The sequence below is a fragment of the Podarcis bocagei genome, assembly GCF_964188305.1.
Source record: "Podarcis bocagei genome assembly, chromosome: 15".
Classification (NCBI taxonomy): Eukaryota; Metazoa; Chordata; class Lepidosauria; order Squamata; family Lacertidae; genus Podarcis; species Podarcis bocagei.
This window is the reverse complement of record NC_138141.1, coordinates 29,271,799-29,294,840: the sequence shown is the minus strand read 5'-3', so window position 1 is coordinate 29,294,840 and position 23,042 is coordinate 29,271,799. Positions and strand designations below refer to the sequence as shown.

At 41.9% G+C, this 23,042-nt stretch overlaps 1 protein-coding gene and 1 long non-coding RNA gene across 8 annotated transcripts in view; one reads left to right on the top strand and one right to left on the bottom strand.

The window, feature by feature from the left end:
- The window catches only part of LOC308574686, a 306,109-nt gene that overhangs the window by 115,425 nt on the left and 167,642 nt on the right, over positions 1-23,042 (top strand). The gene's annotated exons all lie outside the window — the stretch shown is intronic.
- ARHGAP32 (Rho GTPase activating protein 32) overlaps positions 1-23,042 on the bottom strand; it is a 212,137-nt gene that overhangs the window by 132,162 nt on the left and 56,933 nt on the right. The window contains exon 1 of one of the 7 annotated variants that reach the window (XM_081172435.1): positions 17,521-17,735. The exons of 5 other annotated variants lie outside the window; for them this stretch is intronic. In XM_081172435.1, coding sequence (XP_081028561.1) covers positions 17,521-17,633 — 113 coding nt within the window. In that variant the 5' untranslated portion in view covers positions 17,634-17,735. Of the gene's footprint in view, positions 1-17,520; positions 17,736-23,042 lie in introns of those variants that run through there. One more of the 7 variants, XM_081172437.1, reaches the window with a different exon arrangement.

The window sequence follows — 23,042 nt, the reverse complement described above, 5'->3', positions numbered from 1 at the left end:
CTTTTTTCAAAAAAAAAAAGGGTGGGGAAAGAGGCTAGGATCTAACTGGTCCATGGATACTTAAATAATTTCACTTGAAAGGCTGGTATGTAGCATAGAATAGTAACTGTCATGGTTGGCCCTGTTTTTAGCTTTGAAAAAATCCGTCTCAGAACCCATTAAAAAGTGCTAGAAGAACAATGATGAATGTCATTTATGCTGATGCTAGTGAAGGAAAGCAAAATAATGAACTGACCCTGCTATTAGCCTTACACAAGAAATGAGGCATTGTTGAAAGCAAACTGAGGCAGTCTTCCATTAGTTAAAGGAAACTAAGGAAAACAGGCATAACCAATTTGTTTCAAGCTTAGGATTCATTTCTTAATTGCATTAGGAAAGTTTGAGAAATCAACAAGAACAATATTCTCAGCAAAATTAACAGCTAACAATTAAGGTATGCAAATATAAATGAGCAGAAGTAATTCCTGTTCCATTTTCCCAAGTACACAATTTCTCATGGCCGCATTAAAGATTTCAACCAAGGCAGGCCCAGTTCGTAGTTCATCTCCCATGATGCAAAATGGACTGGCCATTTTCCTCACTAATAACCCTTTCAAACCAATTCACTAAAAGTTTCTGGACCACAAAAAATGACCTAGCCTGCTTACAAGACCACTAACAAATAGAGTTATTTGTGACACAGTTAAACGCCTGAAAGAACAGAACAAACCACTTTGCTGTTTGCAACGTGCTCCCTACTTGGTTTCCCAAAAGCAATTTTTACCACCCAGTGGTTATTTATAAGCCAATTTTAATTAATTATTTTATGGCATTTATATTGTGCTTTAAAAATATCATTTCTAAGCAATATATAGAAACATTTGCCATACAAAGAATAATAAAAATTCATCGTAAAACCTAACATAAACCCAAAGCCTACAATGCAAACCATAACTGCCAGCCTCCCTGCAAATGTAATAAAGAAAAGCAGCCCAGAAAGCAGCCTGGTAAACTAGCTTCTAAAACAGCAGAAGGAGATTATAATAATAATGTCACAACCACTAAATTGATATGCATAAAGGAGGGTGGGAACATGTGAAGAAAAAAACAATCTGAAAGAGAAAACACACTTGACAAGAAAAAGAATGGGCCATTCTAGGTCATTCAAATGGTCTACGGGTAGGTCAAGGAACAATTTTCACAGAATATAATTTCCCAAAACATCATTAGCATGTTTTATTATTTACTACAGAAAAATGGTCCACTTGCACATCAGGGTGCAGGAAAAATGTTTGGAACTGCTGTACGTCTAGAGCAGTTAGTGGTGACAAGTGAAATGCCAGGATGCCAACACTTTTTAAATGTGATCAATTATCTATTGTAGCTTACTGGTAAGACCAAAACCAATAATGAATCATGAGTTAATTAATACCAGGATATCCCATGCTAATCTGATATCCACTCAACAGATGATGATGATGATGATGATGATGATGATGATGATACCACCCTTTATACAAGGATCACACGGTGGTTCACCATATAAAAAACAAAATGCATAACATGGTAACAAACAAAAACAATACCCCCCAGTTTTAAAGGTTATATATTGTTTAATTAGCCAAGGGCTAATTGTAACATACCTCAACATAATGAGCAATTCTATTAGTAATTCACAGCAGGAGGAAAAGCAACATTTTAGAGAAGATGGCATTCATGAAAATTGATACTCCTTTTCAATATTTACTTCTGCAGCTACCATATTTTTCTGTATATAACACGCCCCTGTTTATAATTTGGAGGACTCCAAATTAAGAAAACAGAGGGAGATTGCTGAGCTTTTTTGGGGGAGGATTGCTGAAAAAAGCTCACCTGCTAGACCTACGCTGCTACTCGCATGCATCCCAAAAGCCAGCTATCATCTGTCCCCTCACTGGCGGAAGCCACCAATCACCCGCCCAATTGGTGCAGTGACAGCCAATCAACAAGAGCCCTTGCCGCGGCCACCAATAACTAGCCCAAGAGTCGCAGACCAGTCCCAGGTCACGCCTATGAACTACCAGTGTATAAGACGACCCCCAATTTTAAACATTATTTTAAAATAAAAAATCCTAGTCTTATACACGGAAAAATACAGTAGTTTCCCTACTGCAATTCCATCACTTCTGTGAAAATATAACAATATATGATTTCTTCCCACACACTCCAGCTATTCTACCTGGACTTTAAAATAAACCTAGGCCATAAAAGTAGTTGATATTCAGATAATGGAAACACCTTCATTATAATAACTGTTTCCTGCATGCTTAGGGACAAATAGCTTGCACAAAACAAACTCAACATGTACCGAACAATGTTTTTAACCTACTTCCTTACAGCATTAGCAATGTAAGTATTGTTCCAAGCAATGATTCTGCATAAATCATTATGAAATATGCATTGTGTTTTAAAGGTAGGAATTGCCAGCAACGCTTCTAAGAGAGTAATTAGAAAATAATAATGGCTATAGCTCCTCTCTAATGAATCGTTTATTTGATGTGGAGGAATTATAAAGCTGTCCCCACTCGCAACCATTCATATTGATATTATATCCATAACTTTTTAGTAACTTATTGTATAACCTATAGGTGCAGGCCTATGAAATTCTATGTAATAACATGCAATGGTTCCAGATCTTCACAACTTAATGCCAGAATAAAGTTTTCAGACTAAAGTCTATTCTCTCCTGTGAGTCACTAGTTCAGAATTATATTAATCTGCACTATAACCAAGAATGAAGTGTTAGATTTAAGAAGCAGCTGCTTGCCAGCTGGCACATCCATCCATATTTTACCACACACAGCAAGTAGCTAAGGATTCTCAAATTACTCCATCCTCAACGTATTTTCTTATTATGGTGAACTATATATTCTGCCATCAGACCCTCTCCAATTTTGTCTCCTCTAAAAATAATGTAGGGAATCTATAATTTTCTATGCTCTTAAAACATGAAACTGTCAAAATTGACTGTCAGAGGAGTTCTCTGCTCGATAGCTTTATTCTTATTCAGCTATTTGTCACAGAGAGAAACCTGGTACAAAACCAAATGTGTTTTTTTAAGGTCACTATGATACCTTAAAGTCAGAAAATCAAATTTACCTAACTTCAGTCTGTTTGCCTCAGTTCCTTCTTTATACTGATTTATTTCACTTATCCCTTTGCCTAATGTTACCATATTTGGGGAAATGGTCGTTGTCAATATACTGCCCCTGAGAATAAGTGATGAATTTTAAACAAAACAGTTTATGAACCTACTTTCTGTTTGCAATCAAACCTACTTTCTGTTTGCTTTTTTGGGCTCAGAAGCTCTAATGTCTTAAACATAAGCTTTTGGAACCCCACAAGGTTTGCACACATTTGCCTTTTAATGAACCATTTCCATTATCTCAATATATTCGCTACATTCACACATCATACCATGCCACAGTTTTAGAGTGAGATGCATGAGCCTGAATGATCCTCCCATTTACATCCAGAATTTCCCAGACATAGCTGGGATTTGACTGTCGGAAACAATGTCCAGGCGCAAATTGCCAAAATGTCCGGACATATGGCAACCCATGTCAGAAGTCTAGATTTAGGCAAATTTCCTTAAAAACAGCTCAAAAATTTAATGCTCAACAACTTTGGGCAAAAAACCCCCTTTGTGTCCAGATTTTCACTTTTTGAAATACGTATGCCAACCCTACTCCCATTGGCATGCACCCCTCCCCTGGCCAAGAGTACTTTGACAATGTTGACTTTCAGTTTCTTCTAGCCTTGGCTTGCCTTTGCATGACAACTAAGATGAACCCCAACCTTTTTGCAACGAAGCACACATTTGGAAGTCTAATGGCCATGGCCACAACAAAACACTCATTTCACAGTAGAAAAGTTGTCAATTCTCAGAAGCCCCAAACAAATAAAATTCATATTTAAAAAATGAGAGGTGCAGGAGTCCTTTTTCAGCATACTAGGATCTCAGGTTGATTACAAATTCTAGTCACTTTTAAAAGGAAGTCAGCTTTGAATGATGGACTATGAAACTAGCTTGTTGAAACTAACTAAAGTTAGTTGTGATCACTATCTCAGGTTCAGCTAGGCTGCTAGGGGAAACTGAAATTAAATGTTACCTGACCAGGTGGGAGTGAAGTGGGGAACACAGGAGCCTGAGGCTCAATTAGGTTCTTTTCAACTCATACATGCTGCACAAAAATGTGGCTTAGCACATCATTCCCCAGCCCAGGCTCCCCAGAAGATAACTGATTACAATTCCCACCAGCATGGTTCACGATCACAGATAATGGGGGTTGTAGTCCAGAACACCTAGAGACCCTAGGCTGGGAAAGGCTGCCTTTAACAAGATGTGCAGGAGTAGCCAATGTGTCTGCACTGTATTTGTTTATGGCTGAGTCATCTTAAATGTGGCCCCATGGCACTTGTTACTGAAGAGCTAGCATTTATATGTAATTGAACACCTAAGAACATTGAATTTTAGGTGGGGGATGGGACTAAAGTGTGCATGAAAAAATGTAACAAACCATTACTTCATGCAGCTGAACTAGAAATTATTGTTTCATGTGGAATTAATAATTGCATTTTCATTATGGATTTTAACTTAGCACTGACAAAGCTGTAGGCAAAGAGCATTATATTGAAAGCAGAACTATTTTAAGTCAATCACAATGAAACACCATGAGCGGGCAAGGGATATGCAAGAGCATGCTGGTGGAAATGAAACTCCAAGTTATTAAAATATTATTCCTATCTATAAATGGTGTTGTGGGGTAGGGGAAATGTAAGGCAGCAAAAAAATTGAAAATCATAATAATTATATCCATTAGGATACACTCTTCCTTTCCTCTGTATTTGAAAGTTCAAAAGCTGCTGTAAACATGCCTGATAAGAGATTGCATGTCAGTATACAAACTTTCAACAAGAGTACTGCTAAATAGATACATACCCCTACGAGACTATCCCTAATGTTAGATATGTCCCTCAAGTAGGCTCTTAAGTAAAATGGAGAGCCTACATTATTGCCCTAGCTTTCTTTGGAAAAATGCACAGTACAAACATGTTTTTTGGCTTTATTTAGTTCAGAGACTACTTTCCTTTCTACTAAGGTCAAGGTCAGAGAAGCGTCATCTTGCCAAAATCACCTGCGTGCCACATCAGAGATCCACCCGTGTCACTGCAATCTTTGGATGAGTCCCTTCTGTGGTTCTGTTAGCCGGGTTTGGAAGAGGGCTTTTTCTGCTCTGGCACTCCCTTTGTGGATCTCCCTATGGAGATCAGGAGAGCACTAACAATGGAATGCATTCACAGACAATTAAAAGATCTTCTTATTTTTCCCATGTTTATTTTCCCCAGCTGTTTACTGATTGATTTTCATTGTTGGTTCTGGCTGCTGTAATTAGTGAAATTATGCTTTATGCTTAACTGGGTGTTATAATTGTTGCTGGTGATTACTGGTCTTAATGGTTTTTATGAATATTGTGAATCAGTTTGAATAAAAAAATAAACATTTAAATGATTAAATCATTTAAATAAAATGGTAAACATACATTTCAAAAAATAAAATAAAGAGGGGCTTACAGATATTGGTGAATAATATATAATTTGCTTGCTCTAAACTGATATGTGTGTCTAACTACTGATAATATTCATATGGAAAACAGTGTAACTGGGAATCCCATTTCACGTAAAGACAGCAATACAACTTTAACTGCCCAAAAGTAAAAACATGACAATATGGTGCCTTCCATGTACTGTTGCAACTATAGCACAGTTCAGAATTGTGAGCAATTTTTTAATGATGTTGAACTGCTGCAAGTGTGACAGCTCTCATTTGCCTCATGCTTGTCTTAAAGAAGCTTTCTAACATCAATGCATTATCTTCAGGGATTCTAATGCAACCCTTTGGCCTTTAACAGTATTAAAAAAAAAACAACACTATGGAAGATGAGCCAGCTTTTCTACTGAATGTTCTTATGCAACTGATCCCATTTTAAGGAGTTTGTTAGACTTTAAAGCCATGATTGGTGAGTAGTCAGGATATCTGCATTACTGTTTTGGCCCATATTAACCTCCCATTTTTATTTATGCTTTTTTTTTTAAGACCTGAAGAAAAGGCCTTGCTATGATTCCATTCATTGCATGAAAGGAGGGTGGGGTGCCAATGGGTTCTGTTATTGCCCTGTAGCTTTAGAACAAGTTATGCCAGGAGGTCCACCTATCATTGGTAGAGTTCAGGCACAGACAAGAAGACTATTCTCTCATGTATGACATCTGTTACTAAAATAGCAAAGCACAGAAGAGTAACTACTGTATTGTCATTACTAGTGTTTACTGAATAAACACAACATTAGACAAATTAGCCCGTCCTAGTTGAAAGAGCAAACCTGAAGAGACTTTCCTCAGCTAGACTAGACATTGAAATCCCTGCCCAGATAATTCAATACAATGGCTTGAGGTGGAGGTGTGGTAGAGGAGGACTATCAGTCATTTAAATGTAGCAGAAGCACCAGTGATTCTAGATAAAGAGATGTTATTTTACATGTAGTTTCAGGACACAATAGATTTCACTTGGTTCTTTGTTTCTTACTTGAAAACTGATTTTTTTAAAAAAAATATTTGGGTGGGTCAGCTCTACAAGGAGTACATACATTTAGTGTCTGCATTTGTTTAATAATAATAATAATAATAATAATAAATTTTTATTTATACCCCGCCCTCCCCAGCCAAGGCCGGGCTCAGAGCGGCTTACAAGCAATAATAAAAACAAGATGAGTGATTACAACTTAAAAACAAAAATAAAATACAACATTAAAATAATGGAACATTAAAATATTAAAATGGAGCCTCATTGTAGGAGAAGGAAAAGAAAAAAGAAAAAGGGGGCGGAGGGAATCAAATTGGCTCCAATCTAAAGGCCAGGCGGAACAACTCTGTCTTACAGGCCCTGCGGAAAGAGATCAGATCCTGCAGGGCCCTGGTCTCATGAGACAGAGCGTTCCACCAAGTTGGGGCCAGTGCTGAAAAGGCCCTGGCTCTGGTTGAAGCCAATCTAACTTCCTTAGGGCCTGGGACCACTAGGGTGTTGTTATTTATGGACCTTGAGGCTCTCCGTGGGGCATACCAGGCGAGGCGGTCCCGTAGGTACGAGGGTCCTAGGCCGTGAAGGGCTTTAAAGGTCAAAAGCAGCACCTTAAATCTGACCCTGTACTCCACCGGGAGCCAGTGCAGCTTGAAAAGCACTGGATGAATATGCTCCCATGGTAGAGACCCTGTGAGGAGCCTCGCTGCAGCATTTTGTACCCGCTGGAGTTTCTGGGACAGCTTCAAGGGCAGCCCCGCGTAGAGCGAGTTACAGTAGTCAAGCCTGGAGATGACTGTTGCATGGATCACTGTGGCCAGGTCGGGGCGGGAAAGGTAAGGGACCAACTGCTTGATGCGGCGAAGGTGGAAAAATGTCGCCTTGGCTGTTGCTGTGACTTGCGCCTCCATGGAAAGGGAGGCGTCAAGGATTACACCCAAACTCTTAACGGAAGGCAATGGCACTAATTGGGCCCCCGCAAGAGAAGGGAGTTGGTCCCTCATCCCCATGCTATCCCGACCTAGCCATAGGACCTCTGTCTTCGAAGGATTTAGTTTCAATCGGCTCCCACGAAACCATCCAGCCACAGCTTCCAAGCATCTGGTCAGTGTGTAAGGGGCCGAGTTGGTGTGGCCATCCATCAGTAGATAGAGCTGAGTGTCATCAGCATATTGATGACAGCCCAGCCCAAAGCTCCGGATAATCTGGGCAAGAGGGCGCATAAAGATGTTAAAAAGCATTGGGGAGAGAATTGCGCCCTGCGGCACTCCACACACCAAGGAGTGGCGTGACGACATTTCCCTCCCTAGTGCCACCCTCTGTCCCCGACCAGAGATAAAAGAGCACAACCAGTTACGGGCTATGCCCTGTATCCCCACGTCTGCAAGGCGATGGTCCAGAAGATCATGATCGACCATGTCAAAGGCTGCTGACAAATCTAAAAGGATCAGCAGTCCTGACCCGCCTCGATCCATTTGTCTACGAATATCATCTGTTAGGGCAACCAGAGCCGTCTCCGTCCCAAAACCAGGATGGAAACCGGACTGAAATGGATCTAATGCCGATGTTTCCTCCAGAAACCTACCAAGCTGTTCAGCAACCGCTCTCTCAATTACCTTACCCAGGTATGGAAGATTTGAAACTGGGCGGTAACTGGATAGGTCTAAGGGATCTAATGAAGTTTTCTTTAAGAGTGGACGCACCACTGCTTCCTTCAGTTCCCCTGGGAATGTCCCCGTGTCAAGGGACAAATTGATAATTTCAACCAGGGGGGTCCGCGCAACATCTGGACACTCCCTAATCAGCCAAGACGGGCACGGATCAAGGAGGCAGGTGGTGGGCCTACCAACTTGGAGGTATCTATCCACATCAGTAGGGAGTATCCGATCGAAATGGTCCAACACTGGACCTGAAGTCAGTCGAGGGGCCTCCAGTTCAGTCACTGTGTCTAAATTGGCAGCAGTTGTTTAACACAGCCACAACAAAAATTAGAAATTGTTATCCAATTATCCCTCCCAAAAAGGTACAGAGAAGTTGGGGGATACATTTCTTCTCTGTGACAATTTACAAACACAAAAAGTGAACTATATTTAATTAAATTTATCCTGCTGTATTTCTCACCAGGTTCATTTTACAACTGCTTGTCAACTTCTCAGGTAATGCTGTTTTGCCTTTGACCTGAAAAATCCCTGCTGGATTTCCAGAAATGTGCTGTTTCCATGTGGGCCCATTATTAACCAGTATTAACAGATCCCTTTCCACTAATTGTGATATATATTAAATATCCTACGTAAAGCCAAGACTGGATCCCACTGAACATTCTGTGATATACTTTCACTAACGGTCAAAACTAATGTGTACCAAAAAGACTTATTTTTATCAAACTTCCTTGTTTTAGTATCTTCAGCCTCTGGCTTTTTATTTGAAACAGACGGCTTGGCGCCTTTTCAAATTTCACTCTTCAGCCTGCTCTTTTGTCCTATCAACATCACATTTCTGCCTCCACTCCCCAATTTTTCTTTACCTTCTTGAGTACACCACCACCACATTTTTTCTTAGATTATCAAACTGTCATCTGTATTATTCTGCAAAAACTGTTTTAGTTTATATTTCTTGCTATATTCTCCCTGCTGAAAAAAAAGAAAAAGATTGTTCCTCTGTTCCTGTTTGGCTCAATCTATCTTCAGCACTCTGATACTGTCAGTCATTCTTGTCTTACTGAATTTCTTGCAAGTTTGGGATCTTGTTCTTATCAGAACATTCACTCTTTTTTTGTAGATATGTTCACAGCACGCCATTCTCCATTCTTTCCACTCCAGTGGAAAATGTGTGATTCCTAGCCCTATTATTTCCATTTGTATTTTCCATTTGTACTTTTACTTAATCCCCTGGTTTCAAGTGCCATTTTTATGTTGACTATATCCCATTACATCCTTCTTCCTGCTATATCTGCATCTATTTGACCGTCTTCCATGTCCAGAATTTTAATCTGAATTTTAATGTGCCCATGACAGAATACTTAACCAAATACTAGTTAATGTATATTGTTATATTTTATTTAAACCACTTAGGTTTTATGAATAAGCTGCCTATAAATTATGTTAAATAAATAAATAAAATGCTCCACTCTTTTGCTACTCTAATTCTATTACAAAATCTTGTCATTTCTGTCACTATAATATACAGTGGTACCTGGGGTTACAAACACATTGGGTTACAAACACTTTGGGTTACAGACTCCGCTAACCCGGAAGGAGTACCTCGGGTTAAGAACTTTGCCCCAGGATGAGAACAGAAATCGTGCGGTGGTGGGGGGAGGCCCCATTAGCTAAAGTGGTACCTCAGGTTAAGAATGGCTTCAGGTTAAGAATGGACCTCCAGAACAAATTAAGTTTGTAACCAGAGGTACCACTGTACATATCTAAGATTCTTATGACTTTGTCCAGATACTGCCAAAACTTTGAAGCACCTGAATATTTGTTTTATCCGCCTTCCTCATTCTGACCTTCCTGCTTTTTTTATATTTTAATTCTGCACATTCGGCACATTTTCATCCACTTTTTCATTATCAATTCCCTCTTATTTTACCTTCTTATTTCCTGCTTATGACACTGACTCTTTTCCATCCCACACTGAATGCAAATAGAATTTTCAAATTAGAGCCGGATCACACCCCCTCTATCTCCCCTTCCCCGTTTCTTGTTATTATCTCCATTATTCTGACATCCTTATCCCTCACTTCCTTGTTCAGACCCACTTTGGGCTCTTCTTACAACAGGGGTGGGGGAATCTTCTTCAACACAAGTTCTGTATTGCCCTTCTGAGCAATCTCCCAGGGGCCACATGCAGTAGATACAGCAATTAATGTGAATTTTACCTTTGCAGAGCAGTCTAGTTTCTACACACACTCACACACATGCACCCCTCCAGCCTTCTATCTGAGTGGCCACTGTAAGAAAAGGATGCTGAACTAGATGGGCTATTGGTCTGATCCAGCAGACTTGTTATGTTCATCAAGGGAAGTAAGAGCCATTATAAGAGTTCAAGTCAGGCAAAAACTATTACAGAGGAGGAGGGGTATGTGGCCTACGGAAGAGGCCTGAGGGGCCACATAAGGCTCCAATGGCCTGAGGCTCCCCATTCCTGTCTTATGAGTCAGAACTGCCTATCTCCTCATCTACACATCATGCTATTATAGTCTCCCCTTTAAAACATGTCTTAAAGGTGACTTCATTTCTCTGACCTTCCATTCCTGACAGATGTCTTTTCACCTCGTGGTCAGCAATAATTTAAATTTACTTTGTGACACGTCCCTCAAATTGTTAGACCACTTCTTTATTTTTCTACTACAATATTAGCTATAATTAATATTAGCTACTACAATATGAGCTATTTTATAAATGATTATTTAAAAATATACAGAAATCACACTAGAAACAGCCCCAGTACATTTCATCGTGAGAAATAGGCACAAATGCTGAGGATGGCACTGAAAATCCATTTTGGTTGTGCCATACTTGCTTACAAAGCAGGCTTCAGTTTTTGGTTGCCACACTCACCATGGCAACTGTGCTACAGCCCTCCAGTGCTCATTATGAGCAAATAGGCTTTCTTGCAACTATGAAACGGTAGAGGAAAGTACAACATAGAAAGCTGCCTTATACTGTGGCAATTGGTCTATCTAGCTCAGTACAGTGGTACCTCAGGTTACAGACGCTTCAGGTTACAGATGCTTGAGGTTACAGACTCTGCTAACCCAGAAATAGTACCTCGGGTTAAGAACTTTGCTTCAGGATAAGAACAGAAATCATGCGGTGGCAGCGCAGTGGCAGCAGTAGGCCCCATTAGCTAAAGTGGTACCTCAGGTTAAGAACAGTTTCAGGTTAAGAACGGCCCTCCGGAACGAATTAAGTTCTTAACCCGAGATACCACTGTATTGTGTACACTAACTTAGAAGCAGCTCTCGAGGGTTTCAGGAACGGGTCTCTCCAGACCCTACCTGGGGATGCAAGGGATTGAACTTGTACCTTCCATATCCAAAGCAGATGCCCTACCAATTGAGCTACAGTCCTTTCCCAAAGTTCCAAAGTGGGCAAGAAAGTTGGAGGTTGTCTATTCATTCAGAGATGAGACAGATCCTTCAAGTCACTCATGCACTGCGATTGCCTCAGAGCGGCCAAACCAGAGGGGGCTGTTTTGCTGCTTGGAGGTGGGCACCTACTGTGCCTCATCTCAGTGCACCAAGCCCTCTGCCATTCTTTCCCATGAGAAAGGCTTTGGTTCATCTGTTTCTGGACAGAAGTTCTTAGGGAGGTCTTACTGGAAAGGTTGCAAAGTGGGAGCTGGTGAATACAAGCAAAAACGAGACATTTGTTTATAGACAACATTTGAATCAAATGTACAATGTTCATTACCAATACTTGTACTGTAATATATACAGCAACTTATACTGTAATACATTCAAGAGTTTCAGTGGTAGTGCTGGTTGCAATGAAGCTCCTGACAATAATTGACCAAGTTGCTCTGATCTCACAGTGCAGAATGCCTTATGAAATGAGGGCCATAGGCAACAATCATGAGAGGCCAGGCATCTAATCAATGAGGATGAGAAGTGGTCCACACCAGAGGACCAAGGAAGATAGATTGACAAAGGGGTAGCATCAGAGAGCAAAACAAACTGGAAATGAGAACTAGCAAAGAGGTGCAGAAATTGCCAGAAGCTACTTCAGGTCACATATTGATTTGAGATGGTCAACTTAAATCTTTGGCGGCATGCCTCTAGCTCTCTATTTATTATTATTAAACTTTCCTATCTGCATATCCTGCTACCAGATCAAAATATTGCTGTCAAGAATCATGAACCAACGTCAACCAATATTTAGATTCTGGCTTGGGTTCTCTTATCATTCCCTAAATAAATTAATACTAATACTAATAATTTTATTATTTATATCCCACCCATCTGGCTGGGTTTCCCCAGCTACTGGACTGCTTCCAGCAGAATATAAAAACATAATAAAACTTCAAATGTTAAAAACTTCCCAATACAGGGCTGCCTTCAGATATCTTCTACAAGTTGTGTAGTTCTTTATCTCCTTGACATCTGATGGGAGGGCACTTCACAGGTAGGGTGCTACTGCCAAGATCGCCCTCTGCCTGGTTCCCTGTTACTTCATTTCCCGTAGTGAGGGAACCGCCAGAAGACCCTCAGAGGTAGACCTCAGTGTCCGGGCTGAATGAAGCGGGTGGAGACGCTTTTTCGGGTATACCGGGCAGAGGCCATTTAGGGCTTTAAAGGTCAGTCCCAGCACATTGAATTGTGCTCGGAAACATACTGGGAGCCAGTGAAGATCCATTGGAACTGGTGTTATTTGGTCCCAACAGCCACTCCCAGTCACCAGTCTAGCTGCCACTTTCTGGATTAGTTGTAGTTTCAGGGTCACCTTCAAAGGTAGCCCCATGTAGAGCTCATTGCAGTAGTCCAAGCGGGAGATAACCAGAGCATGTACCACTCTGGTGAGACAGGCAGGGTCTCAGCCAGTGTGCCAGATGGAACTGGTAGACAGGTGCCCTGGATACAGAACTGACCTGTGCCTCCGTGGACAGCTGGGAGTCAGGGGCACAGCTGCCACATTCAGGACCAGGGAGTTCCCACCACCACCCACCCCGTCCCCACCATCTTATCCTCCAACTGCCCTCAGACACTCACACTAAAACTGGTATATCAACCATGCTATGCTGCCCAGAAATCTTATGAAGAATATGGATACGGGTCACAAATTAAGAGAAAATATTTTAAATAGCTCAGATCCAAATTCAACATTATGTGTCACTCTACAAAAGTAATTTAAAAATGAACTCTGAATTAATTTATACATGTTTAGCGCTTATTTGCAGCCTCTTTAAACTGCATTCATGACCTTCTCTGAAATAAACTGAGGTCCTTCCTTTTCCATGTAAACAAACAACCATGGATGAAAGTGACTTTAGAGGTCAAGCATTATAAATATGACACAGCAGGTTGTACATTATTGTAGTAAATTCTGAATATTTTATGCTTTGCCAGCCAAATGGCACAAACGTTTAACATTCTATCCTGCCCTTCCTTCTGAATTTCTGAGTATTTGCAGTCTGATCTATCTAACTGCAAGCTAGTGGGCTGTGTCCAATGACAACTCAGAGTAGACCCACTGAAACTAATAGAGCTAAATTAGCCATCTCTGTTAATTTCAAGAGGTCCACTTTGAATACAACTAGCACTGGATACACTCCAATATGTTTATTAGATTTTAGGAACCAGTTAGTATTAATGAGGAAATCACAAAATGGTTAACTATTTAAGTAAATTTAAATAGTTTCCCACTGGCCATTTAAATGACAGCCTACCCGACTTACAATGTATTTTCCTGGAAGGCCGCACCATGCACATCAAAGCACACTGGAGCTCACAGCCTCACCCTTCTTTTGAAATCTTTCCCATCCTGCTCTCCTTTCCCATTTCTCAATCCACACCATGCCCTTGCTTGAACTGCTTTATCATGTCTGGTCTTGCCTGCTCCACATTAAGCTCTGCCAAGCAGGGGAAACTGCCTACTGTATTCTGCAAACTTTGTCTGTCATGGAAATCATTAAATAATAATTAGAGAATCTAAGACAGATAGTAAATCAAGTCCAAATAGCTTCTATTTACAATTTCAAAAGGTATGAACAAAAAGAGCAGCTTTAAGATCAAACACTTTAATTACAAGCTCTTTAACTGACTTGTGGAATTCACTACTGCAGGATATGATTAAGTCAACTAGATTCCTTGTGTCTTTAAAAATGATTTGAGACACAACAAACAAAGCTGATTATGCACTAGCTAGAATAAAAGTACAAGGTCTAATAATCCTTGTGGTTTGGGGGCTCTATAAGCATTTGCATTTCAGTGACAATATAAACTACTATCTCCTTAACTACCTTTCACAGCTGAGGTGTCTTAGTATGTCATGGTTTGATGTGAGAAAACAAGGTTCATGTCCAAACTTCACCTGTACACTCTATATCAGGTATGGCCAACCATTTCTGACCCAGGTTGCACTTTTAACCCAAACATTGATTTGGGGACCATAATTTTTAACCTTCTACCATGTATCTGCATGGCGGTAGTGTTCGCATTGCAACCCACTTTGAATCAGACCATGACCCGCTAATGGGTCCCATTCTTCTAGGTGAAGATCAGTGCACTAGATGGCTTTATCCACCTCTCTCTAGTCTTTAACTGCTACTTTACAAAATGGGAATAATAGTAACCCTACCTTGCTGGCCTGTTGCAAGAATGAATGAAATAAAAGATTAACACTCTCCAGGAGCCCTTATAATTGGATGGTCCAAGTAGGCCAAAGTCTTATATACTGTGATGTGGAAACCAGCTCATAGTATGCAAGTTTTCTAAATTAAGTTCCCAAAATATAATACTAACAGTATTCAAGTATTTTCCCCCTATGATTTATTAAATGCCTCTTAAAGAGGTATAGATGGTAAAGGTAAAGGTACCCCTGACCGTTAGGTCCTGTCGCAAATGACTCTGGGGTTGTGGCACTCATCTTGCTCTATAAGCTGAGGGAGCTGGCGTTTGTCCTCAGACAGCTTCCGGGTCATGTGGCCAGCATGACTAAGCCCCTTCTGGTGAACCAGAGCAGCACATGGAAACACTGTTTACCTTCCCGCCGGAGTGGTACCTATTTATCTACTTGCACTTTGACATGCTTTCAAACTGCTAGGTGGGCAGGAGCTGGGACTGAACAACGGGACCTCACCCCGTTGCAGGGATTCGAACTGCTGACCTTCTGATCGGCAAGCCCTACGCTCTGTGGTTTAGACCACAGTGCTACCCGCATCCCTCCAAATACTGCCTTTGGGTAAATGGCATGGCTATAACCTGTTCCAAGACAGAATAAATTGCATCCAATACCTGCAACAGCTCAACTTCAGAGCTCACAGCATTGGACTTTTCCATCTGTGCTGAGGTCACTGAAAATCTGTAAACTGTAATATCTCAGTTGATCAACAAAGCTCTAATAATTGATTACAGCTTGCAGCTAACTGAAAGAAAATTTATTCACTCTCACACTTTAATCTTATTTAGGAGTTTTAAAATGCTGAGATCTACTTTTGGCAATTATTAGAGTAAGTGTTGCCATCACACACCTCTGAAACAGAATAGAAGGCCAGAGAAGTAAAGGGAATTGGGAGTGAAGGACATACTTGGATATATGCAGTGCATGGGGGGTGGGGAAGAGAGAAAGAAAGAAACACACTAAATACCATATTTCTTTTACCAATAAAAGAATGCCATCTTTATTCTTCATATCATTACCAGCTTATGTATACTTGGGTGGCAATTTGCACAGTAAACACAGATATTTGAACTCCAGGTGGTTTTCATTCACAGAAGCCCTTCATTCTTACTTGTGTAAGAGCAAAGAGTTTTAGAATATCAGTGTTCATTCAAGAGCACATGCATACCAGCACTGGGAAACATTTTGATTCATACGTTTTCTAAGAGAAGCAGTAAATGAAACACTGTAAAACAGGGCCAGGCCAGCCATTAGGCAAAGTTAAGTAATTACTTCAGGCAGCAGATTGGGGAGGGACAACACCAGCAGTTATTTCTCATACCCACCCCCCTGCCACCAGTATTCTATTCTGTTGGGCAGCTTGTCCCAGGCCCCACTTAACTGTCTTGCTGTACAAAGGGAATGGGGGGGCTGTCTTATCACCAGTTCAGATTCAGCTGGCAATCCAGTCTGCTTCTGTATATGGAATGAAAAGCGGCACAATTCTGATATGCGCCTCAGATAGCAAAATGTCTTGGGCCAGCCCTACCTGTAAGAGAGCCAGGGCAGAGGACATCTACTCCAAGCTTACCCACCCCACCCACCAGAAAAAGTCTCTAGGGAAACTACTCTGGACCATTTAAATTCATTAGCTAGCTACTGAGTCCTTCAGGTGGGTGGAGTCCCCATGGTGAAATACCTGAACTCTGTATATCTGCATATAAACTGAAATAGGAGACCTTGGAACCACCTACTTCCTGCTCATAAATAACTGTAGGTCTTGCAAAACAACCATATTTTTTTTTTAAAAAACCATAAAGGTAGGAGGTTGCAGTTGTTGCCATTAAGGCAAGTTTTCAGTATTAATGACAACTCTACTCCATAAAAATTTTGTCATCTTTGCCTAGAAGAACATCCCAACTGAAATTAAATAACAGGATTATTTTAGATCAACTGCAATATAAATCTGAGGCCAAGGTAATGGAAATGATTTGCCCTAAAGTTATCAGCACTAATTCATTCCACAAGAATTTTTACTAAACAACCAGGACTCAAACTAGCTTTTAAGAACTACAGTATTAAATTTAGTCTGCAGTCTATATATATATTGCAGATGCAAACACTGAACAATTCCTTGTAATTCAGCTCATAAGAATTGTATTTAATCCAATTTAGCAAAATTCTGTGTGTCATATTATGTGTATTTTAGACATAACATTGCAGTATTACTCTACACAGACAACAAATAGTTAAACATCACCACAAAAATTAAAATGGGGGGAGGACAGAAAGCCATGATGCCTACTTTTTAATATGACTATATACCATAATTAAATAAAGGTGTCTGAAGGACAATTGTTTTGTTCCATCCCAATAAAGTCCTCCTATATGTATTAAAAGGAATCTGCATTTAGGAAATAATTACATGATTATTAATATTGTGGCTTGTATTTTATTACCGAATTATTGGCTTAAATAAAACATGGAACAAACATTTTTCCTTAGAAACAGTTAGCATATCTGATGTTTGTTTGTTGGTTTGAAATGAGACGTGAATTTAAACATCCCTCAAAAAGCCCTTTCTCTGGGTGATTTATTGATAGTACTGACCTTTTGGATTCATCAAGATTGCCTTCAGTCCTTATCGCCCCTGCAGTACAAGCTGCTGAATAGATATTGGTAAAAGCAGCAGCAGCGGCAGCTGCTCCAATGCCTCCCTCCATGTTGCACACACAAGCACAGACTGCAGAAGCAGAGAGAGGAGGCAAAGGCACGAGAATCCAAGGAGGAAAGGGCTAAGGACCAAAAGTTGCTTCTTTTCTTCCCCCCACCTGCCCAATAATACAACAGACAGGCTGCTTTCCCCCTCTGTCAGGTTCAAAAATGCTAGCAATTAACAGAACCTCCTCAAACAATTTCTGGTAATAATTCTATCAGAGAACAACAAAAAAACAACAACCCAGCTTGCAAACATCAGGTTCCTATTCTTTCTTCATTCAGTGGTTCACATTTTCTTCAGGCTGCTACAGGCATTTCAACTGTAACCCTTTCCAAGCTGAGGCACAAAGAGTTTGTTTTCTGCGTTGTAAAATGACACCGTAGGAATAGGTATTCATCTGGTGCGGACCTTTCCTGTGGCTAGCTGCAGATTGTGTCTAATTAGAATAAGACATTTAGAATTGAATTTGCACACAGCTCGCAACCTAACCTTGAGCAGGTCACTTAATCTCTTTGAAATTCAGCTCTTCCCCTATAAAGGTTTGACACTGCACTGGAAAGACTATTAATATTTATGATGCACTCCGACACCTTCGTGTTTATGCCACTTTTTGAATTTGCTGCAGTGTATAAAACTTGGGTTGCAAGCTTTAATTGATGAATCAACATAAGCTATAAGGAGGTGATGGACTTCAAAGCAACTTGCAGCCCACAGACTGTAAGTTACAAAAATGTGGAGATGTGGTAATAGCAGGATACCAATCTTAGATGCCCCTTTTAAGGACGAAGATGTGAGCATTCAGTAAGCTCTGTTATAGTTGTTTGTAAAACATATGTACGTTGCCTTTCTGCCATAGTTGGCATTTAAACTGATTTAACAGATCTCAAACACAGTAGTGTCATAAAAACTTAAAAAGCAATAAAATAAAATGCAGGCCCCTCAACAGGGGCAGGGAGTTCACATGATCAGTTGGCCTGGAATGGTGTTTCCCATAGCACTTCCGCATATGTCAAAGAAATATTAAATGTGTAGTAACAGTTATTGGAGGGATGCGGGTGGCGCTGTGGGTTAAACCACAGAGCCTAGGACTTGCCGATCAGAAGATCGGCGGTTCGAATCCCCGCAACGGGGTGAGCTCCCGTTGCTCGGTCCCTGCTCCTGCCAACCTAGCAGTTCGAAAGCACGTCTAAGTGCAAGTAGGTAAATAGGGACCACTCCGGCAGGAAGGTAAACGGCGTTTCCGTGTGCTGCTCTGGTTCACCAGAAGCAGCTTAGTCATGCTGGCCACATGACCCGGAAGCTGTCTGCGGACAAATGCCGGTTCCGCCAGCCTATAGAGCGAGATGAGCACGCAACCCCAGAGTCGGTCACGACTGGACCTAATGGTCAGGGGTCCCTTTACCTTTAACAATTATAACCCATTAATATAGTTAATAAATGGAGAATATTAAGACCACGAAAGCGAAAAGAGTAGCCTGATAGATCAGGCCAGTGGCCCTTCTAGTCTACAGTGGCCAACCAGATGCATGTAGGAAACCAGCAAGCAGAATTCCAGCACAAGAGCACTATCGCCTCCCACAATTTCCAGCAACTGGTATTCAGAAGCATTGCTGCCTCCAACTGTGAAGGTAGAGTGTAGCCATCGTAACTAGTAGCTATTGATAGCCCTCTCCTCCATGAATTTGTCTGATCCTCTTTTCAAGCCATTCAAGGTGGCCATCACCGCCTCCTGCAGAAGCGAGTTCCATAGTTTGACAATGTGCTGCATGAAGAACTTTCTTTCATCTGTCCTGAAACTTCCAACTTCCAGCTCCAATGGATGTTGGCAAATTCTAGTATTATGAGAGAGGGAGGAAAACTTCTTGCTATCTGCTTTCTTCATGTATTTCTTGCATAACTTTATAAACTTCTATCCTATCACCTCTTACTTGCTTCTTTTTCTAAACTAAGGATTCCCAAATGCTGCAACCTTTCTTCATAGGGGAGTTGTTCCATCCCCATTACGAGAGAGAAAGAAATACAACCTACTGGAAGTTTCACCTTGGAAGTTTGTGAAAGTGTTATAGGGAAGGCAAGGGTCATCAAGCATATAGATCTTTTTCAGTATAACAGCCAGGTGAGCTTCACCATTTGTTAATGTTGTACAACAGTTTTTAGGCTGACAGAAACTTTTTTACACAGCTACACAATGTACTAAGCAGTCAACACTATGTATGTTGTGTAATATTGCTTGAATAGACCGCAAAGCTCTAGCAAGAAAAATGCTATGAGCCCAAAGGCCAGAATATTTTAATTCTAGACACTCTCATATTAGAAAATACAGTGGTACCCCGCAAGACGAACGGCTCGCGAGACGAAAAACTCGCAAAAAGAAAGGTTTTTTCGTTTTCGAGTTGCCTCGCAAGACGAATTTCCCTATGGGCTTGCTTCCCAAAACGAAGCTTGCCCCGCCAGCTCCGGGGACAGCGGGTCTTCCCGCTGTCCCCGGACCTCTTTTGAAGCAAGGGGCGGCATGGAGAAGCGATCTCCCCACAGCCCCTTGCTTCAAAAGAGGTCCGGGGACAGCGGGGAAGAAGCGATCTTCTCCCTGCAGCCCCAGGTCTGGGGACAGCGGGAAGCGCTTCCCGCTGTCCCCGGACCTCTTTTGAAGCAAGGGGCGGCGGGGAGAAGCCTGCCCCCGCCGCCCGGCTTCGGAACGATGCTCCGAAGCCGGGCGGCGGGGCGGGAACACCTTCTGAAGGCGGGCGGGGGGGCGAAAGTCTTTGCTCCCCCCTGCCTGCCTGTCCCGGAGGGCTTTTGAAGGCAGGCGGGGGGGAGCAAAGACTTTCGCCCCCGCCCGCCTTCAGAAGAGGTCCAGGACCTCTTCTGAAGGCTGGCGGGGGGGCGAAGGTCTTTGCTCCCCCCCTGCCTGCCTGTCCCGGAGGGCTTTTGAAGGCAGGCGGGGGGAGCAAAGACTTTCGCCCCCCGCTCGCCTTCAGAAGAGGTCCAGGACCTCTTCTGAAGGCTGGCGGGGGGCGAAAGTCTTTGCTTCCCCCGCCTGCCTGTCCCGGAGGGCTTTTGAAGGCAGGCGGGGGGGAGCAAAGACCTTCGCCCCCCGCTCGCCTTCAGAAGAGGTCCAGGACCTCTTCTGAAGGCTGGCGGGGGGCGAAAGTCTTTGCTTCCCCCCCCCGCCTGCCTGTCCCGGAGGGCTTTTGAAGGCAGGCGGGGGGGAGCAAAGACCTTCGCCCCCCACTCGCCTTCAGAAGAGGTCCAGGACCTCTTCTGAAGGCTGGCGGGGGGCGAAAGTCTTTGTCCCCCCTGCCTGCCTGTCCCGGAGGGCTTTTAAATCGCCCCGGACAGCGGAGAAGTCCTCCGCTGTCCGGGGCGATTTTAAAATGCCGCCCGCCAGCATTTTAAGATCGCCCGGACAGCGGAGAAGTCCTCTGCTGTCCCGGGGTTTTTTAAAATGCTGGGGGTGGGAAGAAAAGCCCTTGTCCCCCCCCCCCCAGCCTTCAGAAGAGGTCCGGGGACAGACTCTCCCCGGACCTGGTCTGAAGGCGGTTTCCCTAGGAACGCATTAATTGATTTTCAATGCATTCCTATGGGAAACCGTGCATCGCAAGACGAAAAAGTCGCAAGACGAAGAGACTCGCGGAACGAATTAATTTCGTCTTGCGAGGCACCACTGTACCTAGCTAGTTTTATAAGGAAGAAGTTTACTGCAAACCTGTTTCCCTTACAGCCACTTATTGCAGGAAGAAGCTGTAATCACGTGGAAGTTTGCCAATCACCCCAGGATACAAGCTTTCCCACTGAATCAACGGGGCCTTTGCACAAGTAATTTTGCATAGAATTGTGTATTTAAGGTGAAAGGCCCATCAATTTTGACTATTAATCCAACATATGTTTCCCAAAGAATATTTGCCATATGATCTAGCCAGACGCTATGACTAAAGATGTTACTTTCACAGGTGTGTATCTGGCATTCTGAAAACGCCCTTCAAATGCAAGCACAATCTCTTGGACAACTCTATCCTCAATCACCTGGGTTACAGTTGTTCTTTGAGACAGGTATGCTTGATGCAAAATCTTCAAATCAGAACTCTTCTTTTAAGTTTATAAACAGGTGCTTCAACAACTGTACCCTGTATTATTGTCTTCTTGCTGTCTATCTTGTATCTAGATAATCTGGACAATATCCTTTATGTCCCAGACAGCAACTCCCCAAACCTTAGCAACAAGATATCTTACTTTTTGCTGATGGCACATTGTTGTCACCTAATTTTGGACCTGGTTTTAAAAGGCTTTTGGTCATGTTTAAAATTGCTTACAAACAAATCATCTGAACCTAGGATCATGGCCAAACAAACCAGTATCAGAAAATAAGCAACAAACCACAATCTCTGAAGAGCAAAGAAAGAGCACCGGAGCTATATGCACCAGCATGCAGCTCATGAACAGTATGATTTAGCTAACCACACATAATGGCTTAGTACTGAATACAAATGAGGCAATACTAGGTTTCACAGGATAGCGAACATTTACATGTCAGCCTAAATTGGCAGGAGTATATAAAAGACATAGCACCAAATCAAATGGTTTGCTTTAGTCAGTTGAGAGGTCAAGATACCTGGAGGACTGGATCTCCAGATTTTTAGATAGCGGCACTCAAAATGAGTTGCAGGATAGATGAAACAGACTACAGCTTTCAACAAAAGCAAGTCCATGATATTAGCATAGTAATAGATGCTCTTATGCAAGATCATGTAGAATTCTAGGTCTTCTCAATAGCCATTTCTGGGAAATTCCCAAAGGAACTTCATCTCTTTTCATTTGAGGAGACACTTATAGAAGCCTCAAAGTAGGTCAAGATTAGTTCTGCATCCTAAATTCAAACAATTAACAAAAACTTGCAGAATGCTATTCAAGCATTTTTCTTGGTGGCAGATGAAGAAAGGGTGAACTGAATGTTTACACAAAAGAAATAGATAACAATCCTTGTTAGGGGTCTGGAAAAGCACATTATTTTAATACTTGGTTCACCCCAGTCAGTATCAAGTAGAATCTGTATAGCAGACTATTGTCAATATTATTATCAACTAATCATAAATGATAAGAGATTTTTTTTTCTTGCCCAGGCAACAGAAGTTAGGAAACACAACAGCTCAACCAGTCTGTCATATACAGTGGTACCTTGGTTTTTGAACAGAATCCGTTCCGGGAGTGTGTTCAACTCCCAGAACCGTTTGAAAACCAAAGCGCAGCTTCCGATTGGCTACAGGAGCTTCCTGCAGTCAATCAAAAGCCACGGTGGACGTTCGACTTCTGAAAATCATTCAAAAACCAGAACACTCACTTCTGGGTTTTGATCATTCTGGAGCCAATTTGTTCGGGAGCCAAGAAGTTCAGCTTCCAAGGTACAACTGTACTAGTA